General features: G+C 40.7%; 2 protein-coding genes across 5 annotated transcripts; one reads left to right on the top strand and one right to left on the bottom strand.

Moving 5' to 3' along the window:
- Nucleotides 1-647: 647 nt before the first annotated feature.
- On the bottom strand, nucleotides 648-7,609 carry LOC125294439 (rab5 GDP/GTP exchange factor-like). 4 transcript variants are annotated; one of them, XM_048243189.1, is made up of 10 exons: nucleotides 7,293-7,609; nucleotides 6,558-6,684; nucleotides 5,555-5,738; nucleotides 5,219-5,349; nucleotides 4,606-4,757; nucleotides 3,704-3,773; nucleotides 3,344-3,479; nucleotides 2,665-2,756; nucleotides 2,175-2,431; nucleotides 648-1,894 (listed from the first exon to the last, which is right to left on the bottom strand). In XM_048243189.1, exons 3-10 carry the CDS (start codon nucleotides 5,713-5,715, stop codon nucleotides 1,442-1,444), a joined length of 1,452 nt encoding a protein of 483 aa, XP_048099146.1. In that variant the 5' UTR covers nucleotides 5,716-5,738; nucleotides 6,558-6,684; nucleotides 7,293-7,609; the 3' UTR covers nucleotides 648-1,441. The 4 variants fall into 4 exon arrangements, with proteins under 4 accessions (XP_048099146.1, XP_048099147.1, XP_048099145.1 ...); XM_048243190.1 differs by having other exon boundaries at nucleotides 6,597-6,684; XM_048243188.1 differs by having other exon boundaries at nucleotides 5,555-6,684.
- A 2,143-nt stretch (nucleotides 7,610-9,752) lies between these two features.
- Nucleotides 9,753-15,742, top strand: LOC125294440 (MOB kinase activator 1A). The gene is made up of 6 exons (XM_048243192.1): nucleotides 9,753-9,956; nucleotides 11,032-11,198; nucleotides 11,367-11,460; nucleotides 11,611-11,744; nucleotides 13,471-13,634; nucleotides 13,893-15,742. The coding sequence occupies exons 1-6, from the start codon at nucleotides 9,943-9,945 to the stop codon at nucleotides 13,968-13,970; spliced, it is 651 nt and encodes a 216-aa protein (XP_048099149.1). The 5' UTR covers nucleotides 9,753-9,942; the 3' UTR covers nucleotides 13,971-15,742.

Here is a 15,742-nt window from a genome sequence, read left to right as displayed (position 1 = left end):
ATTCAGGAAATAGTGAGGCTACCACCAACACACTTAGGCTACAAGTAGCAGCTAGCAATTGCCCAATAGGCTAGTCTGTGCCACTTGTGTAAAATTCGCCGGCCAAATCTAGAATGATTTATTTCTACAATAGCCTTCTTGTGTCAGTTGTAATCTAAGTCAGTGTTATGGAATATGACTTATCAAGTCTCAGTTCATAGCCGGGTGAACACCGAGTAAACATAGCCTAGCTAGATGGCTACGATTTTCATACAGTAATATCAAAGATTGCTCCTTCTCAGCTCTCTGGTAATATTCTATTCACAAAATACAACCAATAGTACGGTTATGTTAAATCTTACTTGTGAAAAGTAAATCCCCCGAGTATGGTCCGCCGATTTGAGAAGGAACATGCTGCACAGTGCTGTCATCTTCTGTCTTCTGCTGCAACACAACGAGGAGTATGACCGGTCCAAGATGGCGGCCGCATTTCTTGTTTCCAGCAGCCAATGCGGCGTCTATGTATATTATGTCTATGGTTAGAACTACTACTGCTGTGTTATTTTAAGGATTTATCAGTTTTACAGATTTTCAATAAAAGCAAATACGCACACATTGAAACAAACATATTTTGGTGTGATCTGAAATACCACACACACACAAAAAGATTTGACAATTTCATTTTATTCACTTATAACATTATTCACATTCACATTTCCGACCCCATGTGTTGATCTTCCATTCCTTGATTTAAAATATGTAAACCTGTAAAAACTAATATGTTAAGTTAGTGCCTTTACAAGAAGGGAACCTACCAGGGTGAGGCAATGCCAATCACCAGCAAATCAACATGTAAACCTTTGCTTAAATACTTTAAATAGTCTCCCTAAAAATAATGTTTTGGTATACATATTATACAGAACAATGGCCTATCAAGGTTATTTATAAACAATAGGAATTCAAAATTAAATTCAAAATTATTGTAAGGCATACATCTTGGGATAATAGCTTCCACCGCAGCATAGACCAGGAATGTCAACAGGTGAAGTGAAGTTTTTTTTTTTAAACAGACTTAAAGTGCGAGAAAGCTCAGTCATCCTTCTCATCGTGTGCGTAGTAGTGGGAAAATGTGTCTACAAGAAATTATCTCCACTGACTGACTGAAAAATAACCATAATTTGGAGAACGTAAACAGTATGGTCTGATGCACAATGGCACAGGCTGAAAAACAAAGGCTACAACTTATACCTGACTGAAGAGAGTGGTTTCTGTTTGTCTCCGAGTGTACCATCACTTCATAATTATCTGTCTGTAAAGTATCTCAAGACACCTGTTCTGGACCATCCTACAGGGAAAAAAAAAAAAGTCAAACCTCTGTCTCAGGCCATATCCATCTGTCCTGTCCGAAACTAGGGTTGAGAGATTTCACCCCTTTCTCTAAACACACCCCCTACTTCTCATTTCAACAGTCAGTCTCCTTTCTGCATGCGTCATCTGGCCCCTCCTCCTGAAATACCAGCACCTCTCGATAGCCTGGGATGTCCTTCTCCTCGGCGTCATCGTCAGCGCGCACTTCGGTAGCCGTGAGGTCATCCCGCTGCGCCGTGCAGACCCGGTCCAGCTGCAGGTGGACGTCCCGCACCCAGCGCTGCAGCTGCTCCTGAAGGGAGAGCGCCCCCTGCTGCACGTGCTCCTGCCGGCCTTTCAGCTCCTCCAGCCGGGCCCGGACCTCCTGCCCCCGTTGCTGGGCCCCGCTGTTGTCTCCTGGCGGCTGGGGGGCCTCGCTGCAGACGGCTGGTATGGCAGCGTAGTTGCGGGCGTGTTGTTGGCGACCCTGCATAAAGTGCTGGAATTCCTCTGGGCTCAGGTTCAATGCCGCTGCATCCAGCTTCTCTATGAAGGCCACTGAGCACGACTGAAACAGAGGAGGCAAGTGAATGTGTGAGTATGCTGCCAAGGGTTTGTTTAAGTGCTTGGTGACCTTTGGCATTGTAGTTGCAATTTTGGAAAGCATTTGCTAAAAGCATTTCCCAAAATGTGCATAGGCTACAGCCCCATATATTCCAGGAATAGTCATTCAACAACATTAACACTGTAGACTGAGAAACTGGGATTCACTTTCAGGAAAAAGTACATTTGTCTGTGATTCCAAACTTTTGAACAGTAGTGTATACATCGGCATGTGACGCCCTCACCAGATTGGTGAAGTAGTAGCCTGTCTCGCCACTCCTGATGCTGTGAGGCAGGCCGAAGCGGATGATGTACTGCATGTTGGAGTGCAGCCGCGGCGGGTTGGCACTCAGCACTACATAGATCAAGGCCGACAGGAAGTCGTCTGCGCATGCTGGCTTGCTGCTGGACGAGGCCAGCACCTGGAAGACATTCTGGGAGCATCTGGAGACACAGGTGAGCTTGTCCTGAGGCGCACGCTTGGCATCCATTTCAATGATGGCTACAGACATACACCACAGACAAACATATAAGTCCTGAGTATTAATTCATTCTGGTTGCAGGAAAACCACGCACAATGCAGATGTAGTACATCCAACTACAACCCATCAATACAGATAAAAATATAGTATTTAATTCAATCAATCACTAAATCAGTCAATAAATTAACAGGGTGCTGACTGATGAGGACTTATCAGGAATGATCGAGGTGAGGCTGTAACCAGAACTACACACCTGTAATGGCATGCAGGTAAGGGTCACTGACATCAGGGCCTTCATCAGGGAATGGAACGCGCAGCATCTGAGGGGTTACCCAATTCAGCGACCTGTCAGGATCAGAGTTTGTATACGGGTTGGACATAGCTTTAGCCTGGGAACACCCAGACCTTCCCAATTGTACAATTAGGAGTGTGTCTGGAAAGGGTTCATTTACTTACAACTTTCAGCAGGGGCGTAACTAGCAGTAAAATTAAACTTAAATTGGTACATTCAATTCTTACCAAATTGTTTCAAAAGGTGTAGCAAACATGTAAACAAATGTTTTAAATGCAGTTGTTTACTCAATTCCAAAGAAATACAGATCCATGCCGGATTAGCAATTGTATTTGCGTGACCATGTTTTAGGGACATTGGAAATGGGCTCCAATGGCCTCTTGGCCAGACAGACCTGCAGAGCAAATCCCAAATTTGCCAAAAGTTCATAAGTATTTCCAAACTAACACTGGTTGGTAAAGATAGGGTATTCAAAGCTAAACAAGTTGACGCCAATTCAACATTAAAGAGCTATGGAACCTACACAACAAGGATGTCCCTGGGACATATCAGGGAACATATAACAATGAGCATAAACAAGTGTGGGAATGCACATGAGGACTTGGCTGTGCATAATATGACTGATTACAAAGGAGCTTACTTTATCCTTCTCTGTAGTGCCAGGTCTCTCTGCTCATCATCACTGCTGTCATGGCAGAAGACCCATTTATGTAGTCGTGTCATGATCAGCTTCTCCATGTGCTCCATCACATGAGCTATCTGTGCTTCAGACAGACCTGTCAGACACACACACAGACACACTTTGATACATCTGGGTTCTGCAAAACCTAACATGCACAGACAAAACAATCAAGATATTAATAACCTCCTCCCTAATAGTTATCAGGAGACATAGAGATAATGTAAACAACACCATGTATTTATCTTCTGGAAATCTCACACAGACTATTCTCCAGGAGTAGATGCACTCATACAGTTTACTGAGAGTAATGACACCCACTGCTGAAGTGAAGAGTGATGTTCTGATAAAACTCCTGAACCAGGTCTGACTGTTTCTCCACGTGCAAGTCCTGCACAACAACAAACAGAGTATTAAAGAAGTATATAGTACTGATACTGTTAAACAACCTCAATGTCAGATAGATGCAAACGTAAGAGAACAGGGGCCTATTCAAGAAAGCAGGTTTTGTTAAAAATCTGAGTTTGATAATCCTGAGTTGAGGGCAAACTCCGGGTTTTCCCATTCCAGTAAAAAACATAACTCGAGCTCCCTAGCAGGTTTTCTTTAACAAACCAGTGTTTCTCCATATCTCCTCCTTCCTACTGAGCTGTTGAACACAAGGGTTGTCACCTCTATCAGTCTGACGCAAGGGCGAATTCATTTTCATAGCCTTGGCAGGGCTATGCCCAGGGAGGATTTTGAGATCCCCAATATCAACCTTAATCTAATGTTATCAATTTTAAATTAAAATAGCCTAGATTTTATTCAGTTGCCAAGCAGCCCGTCACCACTTTTTCCCACTTAGATTATAAGCTATTAAGGTTTTTAGGTCATTTTTAAGTCAGTGGTCAGGAAATATAGCACTCAACAAACAATTTTAATAATTTTCTGATGACGTGCAAACACCAGTTTAACCTAATTCTACTAATGTGTTGCATTTTACTTCAAAAATGTGCACTCTGTGCTCATAGGGATAAGTTTTTTAATGGATTGACATCGGAAGTGGGGTAAGTTTTCTAACTAGTTGCCATGGTGACTTGTCATTTCTGAGCTCCATTGATGATGGCTTTTCAGTCATCGGGCACATGCTGAAATCGGAGTGAACTCTGTGTAGATTGAAAGAGTTTGTTAAACCTCCTTTCTTGAATACCCCCCAGATCAATGAAGAATGGCGGTCTTACATGGTAGGCCTCCATCGTGTTGAGGAAGGCAGAGCATCTGGACTGTAGACGCTGGGAAGAGGGGCTCCGCAGCAGCTTCAGGAAGCTGGTGAAATCTCCAGGCTCCAGAGTCTCAAAGCCCTGCAGCGCCTCCAGCTGGCCCTCTGACCCCTCTGCAGGTCAAAAGGTCAAATGTCAACCATCTGACTGTTGTGGGATAAATTATTTAAGTATGTGTATAATCTTTGTAAGACCCTAATTTATATGTTTAAGAAATATGGTATGAGTGATGGTGGGGTTGGTAAGGGACATATCCACTGCTGTGATTTAGCCGTCAGCACTAGGCCAGAGGCCAGCGAGTTGTCATATATTGTTACTCTTCCACATGCTGTGTGAACACTTACAGATTATAATGGGCCAACCCCAACGTCCGGACTCACAGAAATTGGTAAGGGCTTAGGGCTGTCCCAATGTCGAATTTCAAAGGGTGTGAGGGTTTGAGTACACACTTACTTAGAGTTTTCTACATTTCCTCCTTTATGACCACAGGAGATCCTGTCTTGTGTTTCTTATTGAGGTTGTTTACAGCAAAATGCCAACTGTAGAGAACATCAGAAAAGGAGTGCGAGATCACCTGGGCGTTTGGGAGGAGACGGAGTCCCCCAGAAGAGCCTCTTCATGGTGCTGGTCCGTCGGCTGGCCTCTGCACTTTTCTTATCCTCAAACTTGGAGAATGTGATAGGAGAGCCTGAAATGCTTTGGGAGCTGACACACACACACAGTATTATGGTGATCAACTTAGTTTGTTTCTGTACACATGCATAAATTAGTCATTTGAAGGCAGGAAAACTTTCTGTCAATCATCTATTAGTGAAAACTAAGTTGATCACCATAATACTGTGTGTATGTGTTTGTTGAAAAGTCGAGACACAGCCTCGGAGCTTGTATCCTGCTTGGTTGCCTCTCTTACCCATGATCCCGTCTTCCGTCCACTTCAGGTTTGCGGGTCTTCTCCCGCCAGCACTTAGAGCAGTAGCCCTGCCAGGCAGAGTTGCCGTAGAAACCGCAGCCATCCTTGCAGAGAAGCTCGGCCTGCGTGACCCGGATCCCACGCTGCTGCTCCTCCCACATGCTGAGGTCACACCTGCTCCAAGCTGCCCAACAAAAATATACAACACCTAAAGTGAAGTCAATCATCTCACCACTACCACTGCCAACCCACCCTGCACCCCCACCCTAGATTTCTACATTGTACATATGACACTCAGACTAGCAAAGCTGATCCGTCAACTGCTCTTTGACAAAGTTAAAATCTGATTGATGAAGAACACTACATTAGTGAAGACTATGCTTCAGAGAATTCAAACAATAATGAAAGCCAGAAGAGGTACAACAAAGTAGGCTACTTATGATGTTTTAGGTTTGTGATTCAATATTTTTTTTCCTCAGGATTGAGTGATTTCATATTTTTTGGAGCTGTTTCACAAAGCAGAATGTTAATCTGTTATACATAAAATATTTTTGAGGCACATCTGTGATTTGTCTTTTTTCTAAAAAATAAAACAGCTGAATGAACATCCTCCAAGCGTGGTGATTCCATAATTTTTGCCAGGGGTTGTACTACCTGCATGGTTCAAATGAAACCAGGGGCACAAAGCAAAAAATATGTATTTGATGACATATTGTGCTACTGCAAGGACAGTCAAGATAACGTCTTAAACATTCAGTGAGTCTGTAGAATATGCACCAGATCACAGAATCTTGAAATGCATACAAGAAAATCGTTCACCATACTACTAAAACCTTCCCACTTCAGTCTGACCATCAATAATAACATGGCAAGGACTCAGTAGGCACTAGTCACGTGGAACACCCAGACTTCGCCCGACTTTTCGCAAGAATTAGGTTGTGAGTTCACTGGCACAGCAGAGTCTGATCCAAGCTCGTGTAGGGTACGCTCTGAGGGTACTCACGTGGCGCCCCCAGTTGAAAATCCGCTCAATATTACTTAACTCGTGACCGCTTTCGACTGAAGTAGCTTGAGGCTTTCCTCCAGAAATGATGTCAAGTAAGGAGTCCTCAGTAGTCACTTGATATTATCTATGGGAATCAATGGCAAACAATATTACAAGTCTAAGTTCCATCCAATGCCATTTAAGTAGCAGCTAACTGTTCTGATTGTTTAACGCTAAAATGAACCTGCTATGAACGTAGGCTAACGTTACTTTACGTTTAGAATGTGACAACTGAGAGCGCAAACATAACGTTCACGTTAACATAAATATAACTTAGGCTAGGGCTTCTTGAAGCAAGAGAGATAACTGGCTGTTTTGTCAAAATAGCTTTAACGTTACGTTTAAGTTTACGTTATCGTTACTTTCAAGTCGAATGAACACAAACACACAAACTGGACTGCTACGTTAACTTAGTCTAAATTTATTTGATGTTAACCTTCTAGTCTACCAGAGAATGTCTAGAATGTTAACTTAGACAGCGATGCTAGCGATGTTTGTCTAACTAGTGCTAGTAAATTGTCCTGTCATTCAACAAGTCGTTGTTTGTTGTTGGCTAACGTTAACGTTACGAGTCGTAAAAGAAATTACATGAAGAGAGTAGACAATTACTTATAAAAAACTACTTGGCTAACGTTAGCATTTTGGAAATAATAGCGATAACTCTGTATTTAGACATACATAGTGGAATCTTACCGCATGAATTTCCAACCACCGCTCAACATACAACGACGTCTAGTTTTAACCCGGAACAGCAACGTCAGCGCAAAAGTCCAAGTAAAAATTCAGCGACCTGGGTTTTCTTGAGAGGGAGAGCGAATGAATCAGATGGTGAAATGACGAACACTTATCCGGACTGGTTTAGGTAACGTTATCGAAGTAAAACAAACTGTAATCAACCCTTTAGATTCCCTCAGAGGCACGTGCACCAGACACTCAAACAGCGTTCAAAAGTGTACGGCTCCGCTCTTCATGAGTGCGTGGTGCAATGCTGCCCTGCCCTCTACTGAAGCAGTTTACAGAAATAATCAGCATTCACTGTTCATTGTAGCCCTTATTAGACATTCTCTGATTGTAATCTGAAACTATTTGTGCGTCATATAATTTACTGAGTTACCCAGGTTTATCACTAAACCAGTACTTGGAATACCCCCCTGGCCATTGTCAAACTGCATTTTGGGTTGGCCTATTTGAAGATTAAGTAGGCCTAGCCTAAAACCAGTCCAAACAGCCCCAATTCAATTTTCATATTGCTATTTTTTGAAATTCACAATTAAGGCGACATAAACAAAATATTTAGGAAAATTCATTAGGATGAGTTTATTCAACAAAACTCTTTCATTCAAATTCCATTAAAATTGTGGGTTGCATTGCAAATTCTTTGAAATAAATTAGGTTACTTTGCTACTATATGCCTATTTATTATGTACATATGGTAGGCTATTTGACAATAAAATGCAGATTCCTAGACCTAAATGAAATAATACTGCCAAACAAAAAATAAACCATGGTCTATAATCTCAGAGCCTATCATCTTTTACCACTTGTATGTCCTCAATTAGGTAGTCCTATATTCCTTCCTTGTCAATATGTTTAGTTACTCAGTTTTCTGATGATCTATTTTCATAGAAAGATCAGCCATCGGGAACAGCCACTGATTCGACACCTGCCCATAGCCTACTCTCATTCAGAGTGGGGCAGCCATGGACTACTGGTTAGGGCTTCGGGCTTGTAACCGAAGGGTTGCCGGTTTGATCCCCGACCAGTAGGACAAATGTGGGCGGGGGAAGTGTTTGAACACTGCTCTCCCATGCCCACATCCACGGCTGAAGTGCCCTTGAGCAAGGCACCTAACCCCTCACTGCTCCCCAAGCGCCGCTGTAGCAGGCAGCTCACTGCTCTGGGTTGTGCTTCACCTCACTGTGTTTTCACTGTGTGCTGTATGTGTTTCACAAATTCACGGATTGGGATAAATGCAGAGACCAAATTTCCCTCACGGGATCAAAAGAGTATACTTATACTTAGATCTGTGCTTCTACCACTTCATTATTCTCTGGAATCATGGCCTCCTCATGGAATTATAGCCTACAGGAACATTGTTCAGCATAATTGCTTATTAAGTTGCCTTGTGTATCATCAGCTTTTTAAATTCTCCATAAAGAAATGATTCCAAAGATCAATGGGAATTATATAGGAACATTGCTCATTCCTTGTGTATCATCTGCTGTTGTTAAGTATTAGGCACACACCCTTATGTGTTACAAATAGATATCCCCAACAGTACAAGGAATTTAATATAGGCTATACCTTACAAAAATGATGTTAAACTATTATTTTAAAGATATTCTTTTAAAAAATGCTTTGGATAGCAATGTTCTGCAGGTCCTCCTGATGACATCTTGTAGATGTTCTCCAGCACTGTACAGTGATGGTTTGGGTTGCTCTCGCCACCCTTGTGTGATGTACAACTGCAAACCAAACTGTGATGGAACTTGCGAGGATGTTCTTGATTGCACATTTATAAAATCTAATGACGATTTTGATTTGCATGACACATTTCTTCACTTTTCTTAAGAAATAGTCTTACTTTCTGTTAAAATTTTGTCACCAGGTCTGTGGTGTTGTGAATACCCAATATTAATGTTTTTGAGAAAAGGCCCTGTATAGAAAATGTAGGCCAAGGAATATTAGTTGAAGGAACCGTTTTGAAAACAATACTACCAGTATATCTGCATTTTGTAACATGACATGAATGATTAAACATCTGCAAGCAGCAATAGTTTTCCAAAATGCGTAACTGGCTATTTGTATTTCACTACTGAAAAGTGTTTCAGTGAAGAGATTAAGCCCACACATGTCACCATATATGTTGGATATAGGCCTATTGATCCAATATTAACACCCAGACTAGATCTACAACTCCAAAGTTGTTTTTAGGCTACCACATGGTCAATAATAATAATATTTTAAAAAAGAAAAAACATTGAATCGCTGGTGAAGAGCAAGCCAGATGAGCAATCAGGGGCGTGACGAGTGTTGTTAGAAGCCAATCAAAACTCGGTAAACACTGAGTTGCGTTTACTGCATTCTGATTGGTCGTGATTGCTGGTGAAGTGCCAATCACACTGAACTCCATACGTTTCCTCTTGTCGTGAGTCTACCGTCACATTTGTCATCAGCAAGAGAAGTTTCGAAACTTCGTACAATTGTAGCTATCTTTTGATCATTTGGAAGTCATTACTTTGGTTGAGCACTGCCGTCTTAAAGATACTTTTCGTCAGTCACGGTTGCGTCGGCTTGACCTGTTTTCCTGTTCTCTCACCTTTTCTAATCGAAGTGTATCAAGATGAGCTTCTTATTGTAAGTGTTCCTGCTAACTCGCTAGCTAGCCTGTTAGCATGTTTTCTAATGTTAATGTTTGTGTTAATTGTAATGGCTAGTTTACCAAGCTCGTTAGCGGAAGATAGCTTATAATAAGTTGATGTATTACAGTAAAACATTGCCGCATGGTTTTATCACTTTATTAGTGGATATTATGTTGAGCTTCTATATTTACATTACAGTGTAATGTTATCAGCTAACTAGCCTACTTGCTAAATTGCAGCATGAAACCATTCGCAGAGCAAAATCTGTAATTGCAAGCTAACATTAGCGCAGCAGCTGTTGTGCTGCTGCGGATGGGCCAACCCTTGCTGCAGTCGACTGTTTCCGTATTTTCGAAGTCGTCTGCCTACAATGAACGGAAATGCACCGAACACAGCTTCAACCTCTTCCTTAATTGAGTTCTCCTAATCTCCAAGAGGTGCACAACAACTTCTATATTTATCGTACAATAAAACACTTTTCTAGTCCACAAGCAAAATTGACCGCGTTGGCTTCTAGATGAGAGAGTATGGCTTGTTGTGGTGTTTCCTGTTTGTGTTGCTTTTGTTAGGTAACTGGCTGTTTGGATAACAAATGTTGAATTACATCATGCTTTTAATTTGCGCATTCTAAATAAAGGGGTGTTCAACAGAATGCAGGCCTGTAAATTATCAAAATGAGCAAATCTATGCGTGAGTCTCACACCAAAACGCCAACAGCATTATTGACATCTATACACTGACACATCCTGCCATATGCACTGATGTTAAATATAATTGATATTTGCGAAGCGTTTCTCTTTTTTGCATTGCACAGGGAGCATTATCCAAAAAAAATTGGTATGAAGATGTCTCCTACATCACTGGCCATATAGCTACCATATAGCTCTAGATGGAGTAAACACTTTTCTGCAAAAATATTGATAATATTGATAAATAAAGACCTAATATGGAAGAGTATGCACTCATTTGCTTAAAATGTATGCACTTATTTGATGGAATACATTCAGTTACATAATACAGAAAAGAAATGGTAATTACTTTGTAATCAATCTAATCTTTTGTGGTTTCAGTGGCAGTCGCTCATCAAAGACTTTTAAACCAAAGAAGAACATCCCAGAAGGCTCACATCAGTATGAACTTCTGAAACATGCTGAGGCCACGCTTGGGAGTGGCAACTTACGACAGGCTGTCATGCTTCCTGAGGGAGAGGACCTCAACGAGTGGATTGCTGTCAATAGTGAGTGTGTGTGTGTGTGTGTGTGTGTGATCAGAATTTGTCTTTTGCCTGTGTCTATGCATTGATATTGGGCTAGCAGCCTGTGGACATCACTACAGCATGTCCTTGTGTGTCCATGACTGTTGGCCTGACTTGTAATATAGCATACATATTTGTGCATTGTTGCAGCGGTGGACTTCTTTAACCAGATTAACATGTTGTATGGCACCATCACTGAGTTCTGCACTGAGACTAGCTGCTCAGTTATGTCCGCTGGACCAAGGTGAGACAAACATATAATTTCGGTTGTACTGACAAATCTGGAGTGTGTTGTCATTTCTCTCCGTGTGTGACCCAGCATAATACCCATAAAGTTTGGCAATATAATGTAATGCACAGCAGTGTAATTTACAGAAATCACATTCTCTCTCAGATATGAATACCACTGGGCTGATGGAACCAACATTAAGAAGCCGATTAAGTGTTCAGCTCCTAAATACATTGATTACCTGATGACGTGGGTGCAAGACCAGCTGGATGATGAGACCCTCTTCCCTTCGAAGATTGGTCAGTACCTGTTTGTTTTTTTTAATGGTCCCTCATCCTAAAGGGACCTTTATGCAACATTCAAACAAGAGAGATTCAGCCACGGAACTGTAATGCAAAAGCAGACTAATTCAAATGAAGGTGTCCTAAAACAGTGATTCTCTATTGCTCCATCCTGAGGTTAGTATAAAATAAATAACTCATTCAGTTTTATTTCACAAGCTATCATAACAACAGGTGGTCTTAAAACAAAGTGTTACGAGGCCTATTGCTAGAAGGAAGTGAAACTGTTGAAGCCAATAATGGCACTGGATCAAAAAACATGGAGTTATGACTTTAAAAGCTGTGCCATAATAATAAGTTGGATTTTGTTCTCCTTTTGGGAAGCAAAGCAAGTGTAACATTTTGTTCAGTATTTCCTGTAGTCAACAGTAGTGCTGCACTAGTCACTGTTACAGAGATTTGTACAGTAAGATTTTTTTGGTTGCATTGGAGGGATCCTTTCGGTCACATGAAAATGTGATAAACTGAAGTTTCTCTGTCATAAAGCTAGCTAACTTTCTCTTCTGGTAGCCCATATGTCAGTCCAATGATTCTCAACTGGACCTACAAAGACCCCTTTTCAAGTCATTATGTTGGCCCAAATGTATAGAATTTAAAGTAAGCAAATTAATTTCTGAGAAATGTTGTAGTATATACCAGGGGTGTCCACAACTTTTTGGCTCAAGGGCCATATTGGGTTTTGAAAATTGGCCGGCGGGCAACATGTGTGTGTATATGTATGTATATATATATATATATATATATGTATGTATATGTGTATGTGTGTATATATATATATATATATATATATATATATATATATATATATATATATATATATATATATATAATGTATTTGTTGTAGAAAATTAATTTCTAAAGAAATACTGTTCCTTTGATGTTGTTTGATTCATTTATAAATGGTGCACTGTCACTTTAAGACTCTTTTGCCAGCTCCACTCAAATAGCCTATGGCTAGGCCTAGTGCTTTGCCTATGGCTCGTGCCCTCTCACAGTTTATAAGTGGTCAGTAGTGGGAACTACTGTTGCCATCGCAATTTCGTTTTAAAAGTTTCTTATTTAAAAAGTAGATATCAATTATCAACAATGACAAGCCAGCTGGAACCTGCCACCCTCTCCATCTCGTGAATGCACGCTCAAATGCGTTCCCAATTAAATGGAGTAGCATAACGTAGTTAGATCTGCTGCAAAGGAGATAACTAGGTATCTCGATGTAACAAGCTGTTTTGACATTGGCATTGTAATCACTCTCTAAGAAGAGTGTAAAGCAGTTTGCAGTAGCCTGAAGTTACTCACAACGTCGTCTATCGCTTGAAAAAAATAGCGAGAGACCTATGATAACCTAATTAAATGCTCGGCAGGCCAGATTAAAGTGCGTGGCGGGCCGGATCTATGATAAACTAATAAATGCTCGGCGGGCCGTAGTTTGGACACCCCTGGTATATACCCATAGACTTAGAGATCAGATAAAAAAAAAAACTATAATTATAAACATTTTGAACCCAAGTTCAACATAAGATAGTTCAACATTTTAAGTAAAATTTGGACCAGACACTCCTATTTAGAATAGTTCTGCAACCCCTAGCCCACCTGTCTGGGACCCATAGCCCAAAATAATCTTGATTTTCATTCCATTCTGCGCTGTTCCAGTCTCAGCCTGTTGTCTGTTGTCGCCACTCTGTAGGTGTTCCATTCCCCAAGAACTTCATGTCGGTGGCAAAGACCATCCTGAAGCGCTTGTTCCGCGTGTATGCCCATATCTATCACCAGCACTTTGACTCCGTCATGCAGCTACAGGAGGAGGCTCACCTGAACACCTCCTTCAAGCACTTCATCTTCTTTGTGCAGGTGAGGGCAAGACCATACACATTACAGTATCTCCCTTGTGTTAGTACAAGTTAGCAATACCTAAGATGCACAGCATCAGAGAGATTCAGATTAAGTTGACATGGCAGGGTACAACAACATAAAACATAATTTTTACAACAGCACAACCTGAATTGCACTGAACAGGAAAGAAAAAAACATATATTAGAAATGCAAAGAAAACAGACTCTTTTATATGTTTGTTTAGCGGCTAAGTTTGTACGTGTTTGTGTTTTGCAGGAGTTCACCCTGATAGACCGCAGGGAGTTGGCTCCGCTGCAGGATCTCATTGAGAAGCTGTGCACCAAAGACAGATAAGATACCAGAAGAAAAATCAGATATTACATTTTCAGTGTTCTCCAGAATGGAACAGAATCTCTTCCAGGTGTACCCTTCTCCTTAGTCTCTAATCTTTGTAATTTCTTTCTTGCTTGCTTTCTCTCTCTCTTTCTTTCTTTCTTTCTTTCTTTCTTTCTTTTTTCTTTCTTTCTTTCTTTCTTTCTTTCTTTCTTTCTCTCTCTTAGTAAGTCTGAGTTAGTCACAGTCTCAAGGTTTCTATATCCTGAGATGATCAGTGAATCATGAAATTGGGACCTAATGTGAATCTTAGAATGAAAGCCTCACACCAGTGTTTTATCATTATTTTTACTTCACTCAGTTTTATCCACACTTACCTATATATATACTTACATAATTGATGCATTGTTTTTGATAGATTGATTGCGTTTAATGCTGCAGCTTGAGGCCTTGTTATTAGATCTTGCTTTTTAATTGCACACCTGTAAAATGTCACCGATTACCTTGTTTTGTAAAGTTTGTTCTCTAAGAAATGGGGAAAATGTTAAAAGCATGTAGAGTGTAGGAGTAGTTTCATAGCTTTTAATTTAACGTTTAGAGGAAGTTTTGGCAAGACAGTTGTGTTTAAAATGGTTATTTGTTATCATGAAAGTGTTTTAGGTTTATATTTTAAGTATTTTTAAATGTGACATTGTTCTTTGTCATTTCAATCAATTTGTGCAAAGGGTCCACATGATGCCGTTTTATTATTTTAATGCTTTTTATTCGTGCTGGCACACAATTAAAATATCAGCATTCACATTTTATTTGTGTTTTTCAGCGTTAGAATTGATCATGACCTGTTCATAGCGCAGGGCTGGGGCACAGTATTATAAGGGACCTAAATGCACTTACAATTAAGTCACCTTCGACTTCGGCATTGTAGGCATTGTTTAGAAGTCTGTCTCTGTTTTATTCTGAGATCTTTTCCCACTGTCAGATGGATTCTAGATACTCAGATCAAGTGTGCTGCAGCCTGTAGGGTGGTTGAAACCTGCAGACTGGCCCGAGCATCAATGTCATCATTACAGACTCAGAGTGTCCTTCCAATCACTTCATGGTTTTCATTCCTCTCATCTTACCTCAGCTCTCTCAATGCAATAATTCTGAAATAGTATTCATCCATACTGTTAAAGCCAGTCTGTTGTGTATACTGTTATCTAAGACTGTCTTATCCCTAAAAGAGTTTTTTTTTGTTGTTGCTTTTTTTGTGCCTGGAATAGCACATAAACCTTGAACTTCAGCAAAAGTGAATTGGTCATTCTGCAAAATGACTAACGAGGCGTCAAGAGTCAAGACACCATGAGTCCTCTCGTAAGAGTCCGCTTTCATGGGAACTACCAGTTGGCATCTAAGGTCACTTAATGTGCCTTATGTTTTATTGCTGAATTTGGTGCTCCGTGTTCACCTTGAAGCCAGACTGGTGAGAAGTAATTTTTTTAAGTCCAAATGAGCTAACAGACACTTGAATGCTTTTTGCCTTAGATTATCTATGCTATCCTGGTGCCCACAATCAGCCATAGGGAAGGAATAGGCCGTAAGGGTTGAACACTGATGGTAAAACAATTATTGAAAGCGTCAATTTCTGAGTCTGTTGCTCACTTGCATCCTGGCGGAAAGTGACTTCATGGTCTGTGACCTGAACTAAAACCGTGCCTTAAAGAGACCATATATTGACTGATATGATTGTGATATAGGTTTTTTGTCATTTGTGGCATAGTGTAATTTTAAATAAAGTCAGATCAAATCCTTTA

The sequence above is a fragment of the Alosa alosa genome, chromosome 5 (assembly GCF_017589495.1).
Source record: "Alosa alosa isolate M-15738 ecotype Scorff River chromosome 5, AALO_Geno_1.1, whole genome shotgun sequence".
NCBI classification, from domain to species: Eukaryota; Metazoa; Chordata; class Actinopteri; order Clupeiformes; family Clupeidae; genus Alosa; species Alosa alosa.
The sequence above is the reverse complement of the archived record's forward strand: the minus strand, read 5'-3'. Positions and strand labels throughout refer to the sequence as shown.